The sequence below is a fragment of the Patagioenas fasciata genome, chromosome 23 (assembly GCF_037038585.1).
Source record: "Patagioenas fasciata isolate bPatFas1 chromosome 23, bPatFas1.hap1, whole genome shotgun sequence".
Classification (NCBI taxonomy): Eukaryota; Metazoa; Chordata; class Aves; order Columbiformes; family Columbidae; genus Patagioenas; species Patagioenas fasciata.
In genome coordinates, this window is record NC_092542.1 from 7363699 (window position 1) to 7381881 (window position 18183).

Sequence of the window (18183 nt, forward strand, 5' to 3'; positions counted from 1 at the left end):
GATCCGTGCTGGGCTTGCACATGGACTAAGCCCCAGCTCAGAGCACAAATTGCTGTTATGAGGCCTGGGTGCCAAGCGCTGTTCCTGCTGTCTCCTCACTGGTGTGACCCGAGTACAGAACTGCCCTGCCTGCTCCTGCCTTGGGGCTTGTGGAACTCGGGTGAAAAGGAAAGACAGACTCCTGTGGTTACGGGATCTCTTAAGTGTCCTGAGATTGCTTTGCTAACCACTCTTTAACGTTTCCTGTACTACTCACTATATATGTGCCCAGAGAGTCAAATGAGGCATGAAACAACTTTCCAGTTAAGGGTTTCCTCTTTACAAAAACACACACGTGCGTTTTCTCATCAGCAACAGACTGAAAGATGGAAAGTGAAGCAGCATCTGCTTCTTGTGGAAACAGGAGATAGCAGATGGTTCCAATCAGTTGATCCTTAGTTGCTTCCTGCGCAGGAAAACTGTCCATTAATTCAATCTTTCATGTATAGGAAGGGCCTTGCTGATGTTCCTGTGTAGGTAGCGAGTGTGTGGATGTCAGGCTTTCTGCAGATTTGCGACTGAGTTTTCCTGTTTTCCCTAATAAGGAAAATCTTGCTGTGTACTCCTGAAGTCTCCCAGAAGCTGGTGGGTCGAGAAAAGGATGGGGGAGCTCCAGTGAGCTCAGGGAGGACCAGGCAGCATCACAGGCAAAGCAGACTGGAACTCGACTTTGTGAAAATTAACAGAATTTATTAACAGGTGAAACAGGAACCTCTCCCCCATCTTTGGGCGGATCACCGTGCACCCTGAACCGATACAGGCAGGTGTAGTCCGAGTGGCCCCAGTTGCTCAGCACTTGCAGCCTGATGTAACTCACGACCACAGGGAGCTCGTTCTGCAATGACAAGAAGAAATGAGTCGTATTTTCCTCTCTGGTATGTGAGCACTGACAGAAGTGCCACAGCGATGGCCTCGTTCAACAGCTTCCTTTCTGCTGCCCCGCGGGGGCTTTTGACCTGTCATGGTCAAGACGTTCTTGTCCTGCTCTACCTCACTGGGCCATGAGAACAGCAAAGGCAGAAGCAGCGGCCAGATGCCTCAGCAAATACACTGGAAAGTTCCCGCCTGCTTTGCGACACAGGCTTCCACAGTCAGAAGACCCAGTGCTGGGGTCAGTATAATGTCTCATTGCCTTCTCTAGAAAGTCACGGAAACAGAACGGCCTCCCTGTCACTACTCACTGCCAGCACCAACAGAATCCTCAGGAAGTCCAGTATTTCGGTCTTTAACTGGCAGACCAGCAGTCGTGCATCCTACGGGATGTGGCCGCTTGTGTGCACTTGGGGTCCAGACAGTCAAGCTGATGCCAGCTTCAACTGTGGTGCACCCAAAATGAAAGAGAAGACTGGCAGTCCAGGCATCCGCCACCAAGAAGTTAAACCAGGAAAAAGGCCAGTGTGGCACACACTCAAGGACATGGCTGCCTGTAGCCCTTTGGCAGAGAAGCCTCTCCCAATCCAGCCCCATTTCTCCTCCTCTGCTACAGTTCTCCTCCCTCTTTGTCCCCATACCTTCAGCTGGAAAGTCTGACTGGGGTTCAGCGCCGCCTGGAAAGTGAACTGTCCCAGGAATGTTCCGTGCTCCTCGTGTTCTTCCTTGAAGCCCTGCAGAAAACCAGGGGTGGAGAAAACAAGAGTGTCTGGTGCACCATGGAAGACTGAACTTCAGTCACTGAAGTACAAGGTTATTTCAGCTACATAGTCCTGGATGAAGAGCACAAGGAAAAGACCTGAAGACCTGAAGCTGCAGGTGGGCAGCACACCACACTTGCCCCCTCAATGAGTCCAAGCTTGCAGTCAGAAAAGGAGACACTCCCAGTGAGAGGGAGGTAACCTGAGGATCACAAATGTCACTAGGATTGTAAGCCAAGAAGGTTTAGGACCATGCACTGTCCAGCTCCTTTTCCCTGTGCCAGCTCCTGGAGTAGTATCTTGCCCCAGAAGCATCCTTTTGAGTGGTACACTGAATAAAAGAGGAATACAATGGGAAGGGGGCAACTCCAAGGAGCCTGTTTCTTCTGAGAGCCAGGAGGAAGCTTCAGGCCACCGGACTCTTTGACCCATCTTCATCCCCTGCTTAGAAATGCCGTGCAACCCACTCCAGAGAAATCACTTACGTAGACAGCAAAGTCCTTTGGAGCTCCAGAGATACTGTCTCCATGGAACTCTGTCCCAGAGACATGGTCCATGGTGACTGCTCTGGGAATGACCGACACGGACAGTTTGATGAAGACGTGTCCCTGACTTCCTGGGAAGGGCCAGCAGTTTCCAGGATGGTTTTCTGGCTGAAAGGAGAAGAAACTACATTTAAATGGAGAAGGTTGCCCTGGCTCTCTCCCAGAGCTCTGCAGCCACCTCTGCCATTCTCGTTCTGTGCCGTGCTGACAGTTTGCACAGCGACTGGGCAGACACAAACTGCAGGAGCAGCCTGGCCTGGTAGAAGCTCATGTGGAGAACCTGGGGCACTCTGAGAGAGGAAATACTCAGAAAGGAGACACAGGAGAAGAGCAGGTCCATGCGAGATGGAGGCAGGAGAAGAAGCTTCGAGGAACAAAGACAGCGAAAGGCAACTCTGAGCAGCATGTGTGGTTCATTCTCCCAACCTTTGTCTTACAGCTTCTTGGTGCTCCTACCTCCAGAATAAGCTCAGGGGACCTCATGTAATCCATCAGCGGCAGAGAATACAAGAAGACTTTGGAATTCGCAGTCCGGAAGGAAGGAGAAGTCCTTGAACGAACGATGGTAGCCCCTGGAAATTCAAATATGAGCATGGTCATCAGGCAGTGTCAGAAGGAATATTGCCCTGTTGACTTGGAAAAAGCTTCTCAGTTGTCATCCATGTCCTACAGTGGGTTACCCTCTTTCTTACTGGCACAATCCCTCTGGAACACAGAGGAGGGAGTCATCAAACTGTTGTATGGGACCATGGAAAAAGAGAAGACTGTGAACCAGCCTTTCTGTGCTTCCCATGGGGTCTGGCCAATTACAGGCTCTGTCACTGGGAGCACGTTTAGGGTACGAGGTGACCCTTGACTTCTCGTCCCTTCTCTCCTGTCCCTGGGCACGTTCCAATGCCCATCTTGTCAGTCTGGACAGGAAGCACTTTGGAACTGGTTTGTATGTACAATGTCACGGCACCTGCTGATTTCAGGGCGTAATCAGGCATCGGGACCTGCATTTCTTCCAGTTTCTCCAGGGCTCGATTGATGATCTCCTGAACAGCCTGGGAAGGAACACAAAGGACAGTGCCTGTTAGAAGGAAAAGGAATGGGCAAGCAGCTCCCCTGCAAGGCCAGCCAAGGTGAACGGGGACAAGGCCCATCTCAGATGGAATGAACACCCAAATTGCCTGGAAGCCTCCCACGTTTGCTCTGCTGTGATTGACAGGATCAGAGAGGGGGAGCTGCTCACTCCAGTGCTCTGAATGCTGGAGCTGTAGGAAGGGGCTTTTCCTGTGGAGAAGCCCCAGGCCAGGCAGCACAGACAGACAAGCCTTCTGGGCATAAGATAGGATGGGCTTAACTCTGCACTGCTGAGACCATTCTTTCTTTCCAGCCCTCCCTTGCGGAGGACCTGAGATTTGGAGGCAGAGGAAGGTACGACTCAGACAGCTGTCATTCCCATCACGCTCTCTCTTCCCCATAAGGAAGTGTGGGGCAGCAGGAAAAGGAAGCGTGACCATGACAGCACTTGTTCCAGCAGGACCAGCCTGTTGGCTGTGACAGGGAATGGAGTAGGATACATGCCGAGGGAGGATAAAACCCCTGAGTAGATCCTTCTGCCCTGTGCCCTTACCCGTCCGGTAAAGCCTGGGACCTTTGCCTGCTTCACGCCTTCCTGGAGAGCCCGCTCAGCAACATCCTTTGCACTCCAGAGCAGATGATATAGCTGTTCCTGGAGCTTAAGCAGCTGGATGGGCAGGGGCAGGGTTTCGCTCAGGTCTCCTAACTCTGCTGAAGTGCTCCAGAGCTTTAAGGTGCCAAGTTGTCCCACACGGTAAACACCTGTCAGACACACACCAGAGATTAGAACTTGGTCTAAGGCTGGCTTATGCCTCGAGCTGCCCACTTCCCTTACTGTGTCTCTCCCAAGTGCCTTAGTTGTCTCTTGTTGTCTTTGACAGTGGCCATCATGGCCTACGGGCTCTGCAACAGGCAGATGTTCCCTGTCCTGGACTGTGCTACTTGTCCTTCAGAAGATTCTCAGCCCCTGGGGCAGGAGAGCTCAGCCCCGGCCTCTCCCTGGGCTGAAGAGAACTGGCTTAGCCCTCCTGGGGAAGGCAAGTCACCCCTTCCTCACCCCACACCCATCCCGTTGGAGCAGGGACTGGCACAGCTCTGTCAGGGACTTTCTGCTCTTAGCTGAGCTCTTCTGGTCACAGCAGCACAAGTGGACCAAGGCAGGATGGAGCCTTGAGTACCTCCTAAAGCACCATCCTAAGGTCAGAGCTCTACAGATACTCACCAAAAGAGAACAGACCAAGAAGCAGCATCAGCATTGTTGCTTTCAGCGTCTTCATCTTCCTACAGAGCAGGTAAAGGAAAAGGATGGTGAAGCTGGCGGTACCCGTGCAGATCAGCAGCAGACTGGAGAGCAGCAGCAGGGACTGCAGCCCTTGAGCCTGGCGTTCCTGGTGTGTGCGTTGGCTTGGCCCTGCATCAGCTCGAGTCACTGCTGGAGTTGTCACCAGTTGCACCAGTGGGGGATTTGTCACAGCAGTGATTGTTTCCTTAGGAACAAAGGGCTCAAGACTGACTCCGGACTAAGAGCAGGAGTTGCAACAAGAGCTGTGGCCACACTTCATGTCTGTGGGGCTGGACAGGGATTCTTTGGAAATGGAAGGGACATAATGAACGCCTATTTCTCCTGTCCACCATCCAATCGGCACTTGTGCTGATCCAGTTCTCCACTCTCAAGAGAAGGTTCAGCCTGTGCCCCTACAGTTCAACAGTTGCCAGGCGGGGATTTGTGTCTCCCCTCTCGCAGCGTTTCTTTAGCAGCCGCATTATCTCTGGACCTTCTCTTGGCATAACAGCAGACAAATTCAGACCGGGTAAAGAGGGAGAGAGGGCTGAATGTCACTGTGTGCTGGCAAGCAATGGGCAACCAAGGAAGTGCCAAAGAAACCCTCTGGTGTCTGGGCCCTGCTGCCCTGAGCCTGATCTGCCAAGACACAGCACATGCTGCTCTGCAACGGGGAAATTCCTCCTGCCTGTTCCAGGAGGCTCTCAACAGGCTCACAGCGCACACTTCATCAGGAATAAACAATCCCCTTCTGTTCTCTTAGAGAACTCCTTGCACTCCTGAGAGGATCTTGAGCCCTTTACCTAAGGCAGAGCCCTGGTGAGGAGCTGACCAGGTTTGCAAAGGAAACCTCCTCTGTCAGGGACACAAGTCAGACACACGGCCAACAGCGGACACGCTGGTGTCCTGGTCCCAGTGGAGAGGAAAACCAAGCAGGCTCAGGGATAGAACCCACCCTGCAGAGCACAATACAGGACGGAGCTGAGCTCTCACAAGTACTGTGGCAGGCTGTATCTGGGCCACCCCCTGGGAAACTCTCTGTCCCATCCAAAATGGAGCTGTCCTTCATTCTGCAGAGATCAAAAGCTTTCTGGGTCCAGCCCTTGCATTCACGAAGAGACTGAAAGGTGGCGGCTGCCTTCCAGCAGCTCCAGACCCAGCTCTCAGGCTGCTCTAGTGTTCCTCTCCTGTCCACCCTCCACCCACCCCACTGACAAGGTGGAAAAAAAACACCTTAGGAAAGGGGAGGAATATTATTCAAACCTACCCGTTCAGACGTTCAACCATCTCCATCTGTCTCTTGGTACCTGCTGAGGTGCAGGTAACAAGCATCTTGCTCGCTCCAGAGTGAGCCAAAAACTCTGCGATCTCAGTTCCCTCAAGATCGAGAGTGACAAAGGCGCAGAGAGACCCCTGGTTTTTATACCCTGCTGTGCCGACCTCAGCGCTGATGCTGTTTTGTGACATCAACGGCAGTGGCTGATGTCACAATGGAAGAGGCTGCCCCACATTTCGAGGCAAAGTCCAACCTGACAGGAGCGGGTTTTGCATTCCTGTCCGAAAGGGAAGAAATCGTTCACCACAGAAAGACGGGAAAGGTACAGGAACATATTAGAATCACAAAACAGACTGTCATCCACTCTTCCTCTTGCTTATCAAGGTTCAGATAGTGTATGAAAAAAAAAAACCACAACACTAAAAAAGTAAGATAGCTGTTCTTATTTTATGGAACGCGTTATATCAGCCACTTAACAGTAAGTCCAACTCCAGTCTGAACCTCAGAATAAGAAATGCCATCTTAGAATTTCCAGGAAAAGGAAGGGCTTTGAAGTGCACCGCCATGCAAATACACATCTCAGATCACAGACCACCTGCCCCGTTACCTAAGGCACTGATGTTCTCAGCAGATTCGCAGCCACTGACATCTTGAAAATAGAACAAAGTCTCATATTCTTTAGCACCGAGCATGTAGGTTGGAACAGGATCTGGTAAAAAAAACATCTGCATTCAGTCTGGTTTCATTTGAGGACATCAGGACAAGTTCAGTTCACATTCACAAGGAATCACAGCAGGTGCCACCTGTCCCTGCAGACCCCAGCACGGCTCCTGTGCCGGGTCCTGAGGAGCAGGAGGCACAGAACAAGAAACCTCCCTCAAAAGAAGCCCCCAGCCACCTCTTTCACCAAGCTGCACAGAGCAGCAGTTGAGAACAACCTCTGCCACAACTACCCCTGGCTCTGCCGTCTGCACAAGGAGATCAGCTCTGTCTTGGCTTTTTTAGTGACGGACTGAATCCAGTTCTGGTTTGCTGCAGGCTCCAGCCCAGGAATTCTGGGTGTCTCCTGCTGCTGCTGGAGCAGTTCTTTGCCAGGATTTTCAAGATTGGTTTTGTATATTTTGTGTTATTTTCTCTATTTTATTAGTAGCACTAGTAAAGCATTCTATTTTCTTTCCAACTCTCTCTCTCTGTCCTTCTTTGCCTTCCAGCCGCCTGTACTCAGTGGGGAGGGGGGGACGCAGGTGGTTGGCGGGGAACAGGGCGTTAACAAAGCATCTGTTACAGTGTATTGTCACCCTGCAATCAAACCTTTATAGTGTTTTATTCCCCTTCCTTCCATTGGCCAGGGCTGATGATTAGAGTTAAATCACATTTATTCTCAGGCAAATGTTTAGAACACGTCTGCCCTATACAGCAGCATTTCAGGTTCTTTCCCTGATTATACTGTTCAAGGGTCAAAACAAATGGATGTGAGGACAATATATAAAATGCACATATAACATTATTTATTGTGTAACATGCATTATGTAAAAGGCAATATATTATTTAAAATATACATCTTATGATTTATTATGCATAATGCCTTTCCATACTACACATCACGAAGTATACCCACCTAGATCTGTGCAGCGTATTAATATTATTATATATTATACATTACACATTATACATTATAAATTTTATATAATATATTATAAATTATAAACTATAAATTATAAACTATATATTATATAATATATAATATATATTATATTATATATATTGTATATATTTTATATATTATATATATTATATATTATATAATTTAGAGTTTATAACTTATAATATATAATATAATGTAATGTAATGTAATGTAATGTAATGTAATGTAATATAATATAATATAATATAATATAATATAATATAATATAATATACAATTGTATTATATATATTATATATTATGCATATATATAATATTATATATTATATGATATATGTTATATGTTATATGGTGGCCACCATTGATTGCGGTATTCAATCAGATTGTCCCTGGTTGCTGTTCCCCAGGGGGTCCAACAATCTTTTTCTGATGTCACAAAATGCATCCAAGGGGGATGATTTCTTCTGAATCCCTGCTTTCGATTGTCCAATACCCATCTCAGAATCACAATATCAGGGCACAGAAAAAAACAACTATCACTAAAGTTATCTTTATCAAACTCCTGTTTCCTCATTTTTCTCTTCTAATTACTGTTTTCTCTGTCTTCCTTCCCAAAGCGCTGGTGTCCCCCCACGAGGCAGACAGCTCCACAAGTCTCACTTGGGTCACAAGTATCGATACACCCAATTCCAGAAATTACTACACACCTGCAGTGCTGGGGTCTCCACACATCTCACGTGGGCAGCATGCAAACCAAACCAAACCAAACCAACAAAAAAAGTGACTTATCTCTATTGATGGGGCCTTACCCAGATCCCAGGCTGGTCCAAGGATCTGTGGTCTCTCCCAGGAATTCCCTGGTGCTGGCGTAAGGTTCCAGAGATCCTGGGATCCATGGGACGACAGGAGATTGTCCTGTCCTGAGTCCCCAGAAAATCATACCAGAAAGTCATCAAAATGACTCGTTAACACAGTTTTGAATGTGTTAAAAAGCAGAAATTTCTATTGCAGTGCCCCGGACGCTCGGAGGATGGTTCCTCTAATTGAGCGTGCGCAGGACTTGCACTTCTTGGTGTTTATTACACACACCTATTGCATATTCCTTTCTTTCTACCCCTTAGTTCATGCATTAAACATAAATGATTTACGTAACCCCGCCCTTTGCCAGAAGTCCATCTTTGGCATTCCAGGGTCTTCATGGAGGGTCTCTGGTGTCCCCGGTGTCTTCGCAGCTGCTGCCCCCAGTGTTGGCTCCTGGGCCTGATCTCTTGAGCGTGCATGGTGTCGTCTTGTGCTGCTACTCAGCAAAAGTCACGCAGCTCTTTCTTCATTTGGTGGAACATTCCGCTTTCCCAGCTTGCAAACCAAGGACACCCTGCTGTGCCTCATGTCCAGTCTCTACAAAGCTGCTGTTTCTCCATTCAGTTCCTGTTGTGTCACTGCGCTGCTTCAGGGCCCACACGCCCCTGGGGCGATGCTCTCTCTGATTGGCTGCCTAAGGTGTCACTCTGCCCAGGCGCGGTGCCCACCCTTCCCTTAGGTGATGTTTCCTCTGATTGGCTGCCTGGGATTGCCCCCTTGCTCCTCCCATCAAATGATTGGTCAGAAAGCCTGTCAATCATCCATACCCCACTCTCCTTCCAGGCATGATTGGTGGAGCCAGCATGGCCCGCCCTTCAAGTGCCCACCTGTTCAACCCTTGCCACCATCCCTGCAGCCTGAAAGCTTTATTGGTTGGATACATATCAATCACGGACCTTCTCCCTTCCTCCTCAAATGTGATTGGCCGTCCTGACTCCTCCACCGACTTCCGGGCAGTTGTTGCCAGGCAACGAGCTCCACTTAAAGATGAAACTGGGGGCTCTCAACAAAGGCCACAGGTAATGAAAGACATGTTGGGACCCTAAAAATGAGGATTTGGCCCCAAGAAGGAGGCTCTGGGCACTCAAAAGGACGGGCAGATGCTACAGATGGTGCTTTGGGCCCTGAACACAAGGAGACCCTCTTGGTTCCCATCCGAGCTGGGTTTGGTGCCCGTGACCCCACGGAACAGACACCTGTGCTGTCCAGAGTGACCACGGAGCAAACGGAGCCCAAAGCCACGGACTCCATGAGCTCAACGCTGGTTGTGATATTTCACAGACGTTTCACAGGGGTGGTCCATGGGCAGATGAAATCGGGGGCAGAATCAGAATAAACGTGAGAAAACCTATGTGTTGAGATTAAAATCGGTTTAATAAGTGAAGTTAAATAATGAGAATAATTATATATTGTAATGAAAAGGCAAATAGAGAAATAAAACCCGAGAAAGACAAGTGATGCAGATGAAAACAATTGCTGCCCACCGAGGCACCGCACGGGTCACAATGACCGGGCTGTATATCTTCCTCCTGGGGCTGGGGCTGCCCCACTTTCTCATGGCTTTTGCCTGGAGAGAGAAGAGCGCCGATCCAAGCAATCCTGCTGCCATGAGGAGGATGAGAGTGCTCAGAGGTGAGGGGTTGATGGGACATTGGGGGCTGATGCCAGCTGGAGGCCATGACTGTCCCTGCCACGGGCTGGTGGCTGCGTCCTCATGACCGGTCATCCTGCTGCCAGGCAGCTCCCCGAGGGCTCTGGCGCCCTCCTCTCCCCACCCTCCATGGGGCAGCTGGGGACCCCGCTGAGATGACGTGGTCTGGCCAGCTCTTGTTGGGGCTGCCCAGCCTCAGCCCTCCCAGCCTCTTCTCGCAGAGCCCCATGCCCATCCCATGCCCAGCTCAGGGCCCCCACGCTGGTCTCCCTTCAGCACCTTGCTGTCATTCTGGCCCTGGGGAGCCCACAATGGGCCAAGTCCTGCAGGGGGTTCTTCCCAGTTATGCTGTGTGGGGAAGACTCCCTCTCCTCACCCCCCTGCCTGCCCTCTTTCTGGTACAGTCCGGGAAGGGGTGGTGGTGCTGGGGGAGGCTGGGACGATCCTCAGCCTCCCTTATGCAAAGCCCTGCAGCCAGCAAAACTCTTTCTTCCAGCTCTGTACTCGTGTGTGTGTTCCCAGTCCAGACCTGCCAGTCCTGAGGACTCAGGAAGGGAGATGGGGACTGTCCCTGTGGCCGTCACCACCTTTGCTGCCATCTGAACTTCTCTGTTAAAGTGACTGCAAGACCAGGAGGTGAGGAGGGAGGGGGTTGAGGGCTCTCCTCCCTGCCCCTGGCTTCCCTGAGTGCCACCACAGAGGGGCATCTTGCCTGACGGCACCTCTGCTCTCCTCCGCTTTGTCCCCAAGTGCCCATCCTGCTGCTCTAGCTGGACTAATGCCACCGCTGTCTGCTTTTTTCCCAGGAGCTCTCAGCACCCTCTCCTGGGCAAGGCAAATCCTCTGGCATAAAACCTGGCATCTCTCCAGTGCCTTTGCCCAAGTGCCTAAGCCCCTCCTGAGCTTTGCTTTGGGAACTGACCCAGCACCAGGGCTCCTGCTGCATGAGCAGCAATGCTGTGCACCAAGGTGCAGGTGCTCATGACCTTCCCCTTCGTCTCAGTCCATTTGGATCTCTCATTACAGGATAACATACTCTGTGATTTACCCTTCATTTCATGATTTCATTAAGAAACTTGCCCTGGGAATAAGGGCAAAGCCAGTCCCATCACTGCCCTTTGTGGTCTGTCCCCAGGGTGACGAAGTTGAGACATACCGGGCGTTGGAGAGCGTCCTGCAGCAAGACAACGGCTGTTTGACGAGCAGTGTTGTGAACCACCTGATAGCAGAGGTGTCCAGCGACATGCAGGCAGCCCAGGTGAGCTTGTTCTCTTTCACAGCCACCAAAGCAGCCTGCCTCCCACTCTGGAATTAGAGCAAATACGGAGTGGGGCAGAGATGTTCCTCAATCATTCAGACCCAGCAGAGGGCCTAAGGGCAAGGCTCTGGGGACTCGTCATCGCGAGGAATTTGGACAGGGAACGCAGAGACCTGTGAGGAAAAGCAGACTCGGGGCTGTTTTTCACAGCCCCGTAAGAGCTGGTTCACAGTAAGAGCTGGGTTCAAGCTCAAGACTATTTCTCTTCCCTTGAGGAAAGGCCATGGAAACCCACCAACCCCACAGAGAGGTCCCAGGAGGTCTGGAGTCCACAACAGTTTGTTCCTGGCATCTCCATGGATAGGGAGAGGGCTGTGCCAGGGAAAGGCCTCCGTCCTCTCACCAGGGAGCTGCTTGCCTACCTCAGGGTACCAGAGGCGGCAGCTGCCCAGCCCCAAGCACAACTGCCCCGAGGGGTCTTGCAGAGGAGACGGAGTCATTCACCCTCTGTGAGCACCTCTGGCTTTTCTCATGACTGTTTCACCTGTGGCACTTTTGCAGGGTGTGGCAGATGACGTGAAGGCAGCTGCTAGCAACATCCTGGTGGCTCTGGCCCGTTGCCACTTCCACTTGTGATGTCCGAACTCCAAAGCCAGCTGAAGGCCATGGGGAAGGTCCCTGAGGAGACTGTTCTCCTTACCTTGGGCAAAATGGCCCGCAGCTACGGTACGGCATGCTCGGCCTCCTGGTTTGGGTAGGGGTCTGTGATCATGGGGAGAAGGGATCCTTCCCCTCCCTACACGCCCTGTGTGGGGCTGGGGGGCTCTGGAGCTGCTGTGCCTCCTCGCCCCACGCCAGGGCTGGCTGGCAGCTCTGCCTTACCAGCCCCATCCCAGTTCCCCAAGGGTGGAGACAAACATGAGGGGTCTCTGGCCCCACTGTCCTTGACACTTCCCTAAAGGGCTTCCATGTGCCCCCCTTGGGAAGGCAGCCCTCCCCACGCCTTCTGGCATGTCCTGCATGGCCCAGCAGCCTCAGCCTTGCCAGAGATGGACCCCAGTCTGTCGTGTCTCTTCCTGACCTTCTCGGGCCCTCTGTCCCTGCCTTCTCCACAGCCCCACGGTGCATCCCCTTTGTGGGAATGACGCTGCTCGCCCTGCACAAGATGCTGAGCCAGGTGGGCAGTGGTCAGATCCTGCGCACTGTCTGCAATGGTGAGTATCAGTTCCTTGGCTGGGGTCCTGGTGCAGGAGCTGGGTGGGTTTTCATGCCTCCGTGTGATCTTAGGAGGAACATGGTGGGTGTCAGCCCAAGGCAAGGTCAGGCCTTGCTGATCTTGAACTGCTGTCAGTGTGTAGAAGGAGCTGGAGAGGCTTGGGATGTTTCTGTGGGCAGGACGCAGCGGTGCTGCATGGAGGAACTCCTGGGTCCCTTCCTGTGGCTTTTTTTCCCCTGCTTTCCTCTGGGATTAAAATCCCTGCCTGAAAGGGTGAGTATGTGGGAAGGGGAGGGAAGGGGCTACAGTGAGAAATGCTGGAGGGGAAGGAGTGATTGAGGAGCAGAAGGTGTGCTAAGGTGGAGGAGAGAAACAGTGGACTGTTTGAATGCAGACACCTCAAGAGCAGAGATGGCCCTTGAATTCAGTTCTGGTCCTGGGCTGAGCTCTGCTGAGACTGGGACTGTCATTAAAGCAGGCTTGGGTGAGGTTGCAAGGGACCATCCCTGCTGCGGACTCTCACATGCTCCCTTTTCCTTTCTCCTGGTGCAGTTCTGGAGCAATGGTCAAAAAATATCACAATCTACTTGTGCCAGTGGGAGCAAGGCCCCTTCCCTCACAAGGGGCCAGCACAGTTCTGTGAAGCCATTTACCCCATCTTCTGCTATGCACTGGCAAACTGGCTGGACTGCAAGGAGGTAGAGGTGAGAAGTGCTGCTTTCCACCCTGGGGCTGCAGTGGGAATGTCCACATGGGTGTGTCTGTCTGTTCCCAGGGGGTGCGAGCAGAGGGGCGAGGGGAACAGGCTCCCTGGCGAGAAGCAGCCGAGTCCCGTGGCCTTTCTGCAGGGAGGGCTGGTGTGCCAGCATGGGGAAATGCTCTCTCTTCTGCAGAGTGAAGGCCTCTCCCGCAGGGCAGAAGGGAAAGGGAACCCCCTCCCAGTGGGAAGGGGAGGGTGGTGTCCAGGGGATGCTGAGTGCTAGGCAGACCTTCAGCCATCCAAGCAGAGCCTCTCCCTTCCCTCTCCAGGACAACCAGGCTGTCCTCAGGGCAGTGGTTGCCATGATGGGCGTCCTTCTGCATGAGGAGCAGCACCGAGAGCACGCCTGGGGGCAGCTCCTCTGGCTCCTGCACCAAGATCAGGAGGTCCCAGACACATCTCGGGTCACCAAGGTGAGGTGTTGTGCAGGGCCTGGTGTGGCTGCTGCGCTGGGTTTGTGCCAGTGCCACGAGGTGCTGGGGAGCTGCGGGGTGCCAGGAGGAGCTGGGAAGCCCTTAGAGAAGTAAGAGGAAACCTGAGGAGACCTGAGGTGACCTGGATTCTTTGGGCAAGAAAAGAGCAACCCAGACGGGGCCAGGGGGAGGCAACAGTTCCTGTGCCTCATCTTCTCAGGAAGGGAGGTGCTGCCACCTCCCTGGCGCTCCGTGTGTGGGTTTGCCCTAATGCCCAGGCCCATGTCCAGTGCCATCCAGTGAGGTACAAGGTCTGATGAGTGGGAAGTGCCGGGAAATGGAGTCGTCAACAAATGAGCAAATGAGGACCCCCATGCAGGAGGGTTTGGGGATTTTCCTGGCAGCCAGTGCTAGGGACTCCCCTTCTCCCACATTGCTGGGTTTCTCCTTTCCCTCGTGCCTTTCAGTGGCTTTAGCCTCCTCTTCCTCCCCTGCTCTCTTGTAGATCCTCAACCATGTCCTGGAGATGCTGGAGGGAGTTCAGACACAATTCCCACAGGGCATGGACATGTTTTCTCTGCACAAGATTTGCATGGTCTGGCAGCAAACACGCAGTGTTGGAGGAGGCCTCTACAACCTGGGCAATACCTGCTTCCTCAATTCCGTCCTGCAGTGTTTGACATACACCCCACCGCTGGCCAACTACTTGCTGTCTCACCAGCACAGCCAGTCCTGTGAGTCCTTTCTACACATTCTTTTATACCTCTTGGGCAGCTCTAAATGATGAAAAAAACACTGTGACTCTGGGAAGACAGCTCTGACTTTTCCTCTAGAAGCTGCCTTCAAACATCACCCTCAGAGCAGGCTTGGCACAGCGTAGGGAGTACGTCAGTTTGATGCTCATAATCCCAGGGAAGATTGCTTGCTTCCTGTGGTTAACGAAGTGCATCCGAAAGGCATGCCTGTAGAAAGCCTTTGGCATTCGGCGTTCCTGCTGCTACCCAAAGATACTAAAATGGAGCATGTGGGCACCTGGGATTCTCAGAGTTGCATCCCAGCTCGTTTGTGCAGTGCCCTCCTGCTGTGGTAAACCATACGGTCACTGGTGAAGCACGAGGAGGGAACAACCCCTAGCAAGGCGAATGAGGTGGCGTCATATGAACATGATCAGAAATGTGCGTGGAATTGTATTAGAAGTGGGAATTTTATGGGGGAGAAAAATCATTCCTTCTTCATCAAACCCTTTGAGTCTTCCTTCTTTTCCTCCCCACTTAGGTGTGGAGGAAGGCTTCTGCATGATGTGTACCCTGGAGGAGCACATTGAGGAGGTCTTCTCTTGCTCGGGCAGTGCCATCGCACCTGTGGCTGTTGTCAGTGAGCTGCCACGTGAGTCATTTCAGATGGTTTCATGTGGAGGTATTTTACATTTCTGAAGACCCCTGTGTGTAACTGCTTTCTGCAGGTTCATGTTAAGGAGGAGAGCTTTTAGAAGGGTCAGTTTTCTGTCTTTTTTCACGGAGGTCAACATGAAAACCTTCTTCTTGCTCAGGAATAGAACAGTTCCAGCTTGATGCCCAGGAAGACGCACATGAATTCTTTGGTTGTGCCATGGGTGCCATGCAGAGAGCTTGTTTGAGCAGCAGCAGCAGTAAGTAAGCATGAGCACATGACCATGGAAATGTTCTCTGGCCTTTTGACCCCCTCCCTTTACAATCATCAGTGAAACCATCTCTCCGGGGGTCTCCTCACAAGGAAACTCTTGGAAGAGCAAACTCTCTGCCTTCCGCCTTCTGAGCCATGATTACCATTTCTTTCCAGCCAGGACACATCTTCTCAATCCAGCACAGTCATTGATCAGGTCTTTGGAGGATTTCTAAGATCCAGAGATAATTTTTAAAAATATAACTGTCCTTAGAACAGTCTGTGGCTCTTTTGCTGTTTGTGTTAAACTACTTTTGGCACATGGCAGCATGTCCAGGCTGTATTGGTCATTGAAATGGGTAGAGTTAGTCTCCTTCCCAACCTGAGAAGCTTTTCTCTTTGCCTTCCAGTAACGTGCTTGAGCTGCAAAGCCGTTTCGGACACCTACGAGGCATTCCTTGATATTCCTTTGGATATCAAGGTAAGATATTTGGAAATGGTGGTGCTAAATGTTTCAAGGTCCCTGCAGGGGCCTCGTTTGTCTCCAGTAAACTCCATTGACTTCAAACTGTGGGCTGTTAGTAGGCAAGAGCGTGGTGGTGGATGGGAAGGGAACTGGACTTATGTGCTCCTTCCATAAAGGCCCTGTAAATGGGACCCTGTGCTGAGTGCCAGCTGGGCAAAGAGCAAGGATGGTATCAACAGCCATGATGACGCTGTCCTACCACCCTGCTTTGGACTCCTCAGTACGCACGTGATTGCTGGGCAGGTGGCTTTTGCGGCTTTGGCTATTTTTGACCAGCCAGAGCACGGGACACTCTGGTGCTGCCTGGGGGGAGCTGTTTATTGGGATAACACTGGCACCACATGGGGAGCTGTTTCTTGAGATTTTGGGTTTCCAGGAGCTCAGTGCTCTCCTTTCTTTCTCGTCCAGGCAGCCTCATCTGTCACCAGAGCTCTGGAACACTTTGTCAGACCTGAGCAGCTAGATGGCGAAAACAGCTATAAATGTAGCAAGTAAGATCTTTACTAATGACATCTTCACAGTAGATACTGGGTTATGGTCTTGTATGTCTGGGAGCACTAACTAGGTTTTGACTTCACTGAGAAACCCAGTTGTGACACAGCTTGGGCTTTTGTGTGTTTGTTTTTGTTTCCCGTACAACTAAACCACCTGAATCATCCACAACTTCGAAAATAATGCATTTGTTTCTAAGTTGGGTACATTTTTTTTCCCTTCTGCCTGAATTGGGCAAAACAAGCCTTAACACAACCCTACCTGGATGGCAGGTGGAGCGTGGAGATGACAGGTCGCAACCGTTGGGTCTGTGTTTGTTTTCAAGGTGTGAACAGCTGGTCAGTGCATCCAAGAGGCTTACAATCCATCAGTCCTCCAATGTCATGACACTGTGCTTGAAGAGATTTGATCCTTTCTCTGGCAGAAAGATTGGCAAGGTATGTAAACAAGTGCACGTCCACCTTGTCTGCTTGGAAGGAGTCCTTTCCTGAAGCAGAATGCTTGTTTTGGAAGTTGTTCATGTCTGCACACGATGGCTATGGAGTGCAGCTGCCTGAGAAAAAGCAATGCCATAGCTCTGCCTTGCTTTTTCCCTTGTGGTGAGAGAAAAGTTCCAGGGTGAAGATAAGCATCTGGGTGCTTATAAAGAGTTGGTTTGGCCGAGAAGAGTTTTATGCCACTTTGGTGATTAAATGGCAACACCTGTTTCTGATGAAACAAGAAGATCTCTTTCTATTCCTCTGGCCATTGTTTGGTGCCAAGATTTTCTCAGGCTGCTTCCTAAAGACTCGCAGGATAATTTTGGAATCCTCTTGATCTCTCCTTAGGTTGTGCAGTACCCGTAATATTTGGACCTTGGCACATACACATCTCAAGCGGCTGGAGGACCACTCCTCTATTCCTTGTATGCCATCTTGGTCCCCAAAGGTTACAGTTGTCAGGCAGGACACTATTACTGCTTCATAAAGGTAAAAGTCAACTATGTGATTTGTGTTGGTCTATTGTGTCCTTCAGTGACGTCCTGCCTGTGTTTTGGTTTATAAAACCTTGTCATGCATCTGAAGATAGAATTGCCTTTATTTGCAGGCCAGCGATGGACAGTGGTACAAGATGAACGATGAGTCTCTGGTTCCGTGTGACATCAAGAAGGTTCTCTGCCAGAGTGCTTATTTACTTTTCTATGTCAGGTAGGAACAAGTGTGAAAGGATGTTCAGAATACACTCCCTCTCCTGTTACTGATCTTGTCCTTGCTGTTCTTCTCCGGTGGGTTCTGCTTTCTGTCCTAAGAGAGAATGACCATCCAGCTGAGTTCTGTCTGCTCTGCAGATGGCCCCATCCTTTCTTCTTCCTCCTTGTTTGGCACTAAACACTTGCACTTGTGTAAATTGCCAGCTGTCTGCTCTCTGGGGCTGGCTAGCTGTGAAAAGAGGTGAAACAGGGGTCTGAGAGGATATGAAGATGAAATCCTTCTCTGAAAGGGGCAGACATGGCTGGCAGACCGTGATCTAATTTTCAGCTTCTGCGTGTCATATCAAGTGCTGCCAGAAGATGCCAGGATGAGAGTGAAGCCACACGGAGGCTGCAAAAACAACCCTAAACTAAGATCCCTGTTGCTTTTCCAGAAACCATGATTTGACCCCTGGAGTGGGTGCTGAACACCAAGCGACACAGAGCACTTGGTTGGTAAAGTTGGTTCAAGAGGTGAAGCCTTCTTTTCTGAAGGCTTCATGGCACCAAGAAAGCCAGACTTGCACCCTGGGTCGATATGGGAGCAGCAGCCTGGGAAATACCTGCTTGAACAGCAATGTGCGCTCCCCCCAGTGCCCGTTCACCCAGAGGCTGCAAATGAAAAACCTCCATGCAGAAAGAGAAAACACTCCTG

The 18183-nt window shown here is 51.1% G+C and overlaps 1 protein-coding gene across 1 annotated transcript; it reads right to left on the bottom strand.

Annotated features, from left to right (window-relative positions):
* Positions 1-1703: 1703 nt before the first annotated feature.
* Positions 1704-6130, bottom strand: LOC136111107 (SUN domain-containing protein 3-like). Its single transcript, XM_071798615.1, has 7 exons — positions 5830-6130; positions 4503-4561; positions 3834-4042; positions 3177-3261; positions 2672-2787; positions 2156-2323; positions 1704-1742 (listed from the first exon to the last, which is right to left on the bottom strand). The coding sequence occupies exons 1-7, from the start codon at positions 6027-6029 to the stop codon at positions 1704-1706; spliced, it is 876 nt and encodes a 291-aa protein (XP_071654716.1). The 5' UTR covers positions 6030-6130.
* Positions 6131-18183: the final 12053 nt, after the last annotated feature.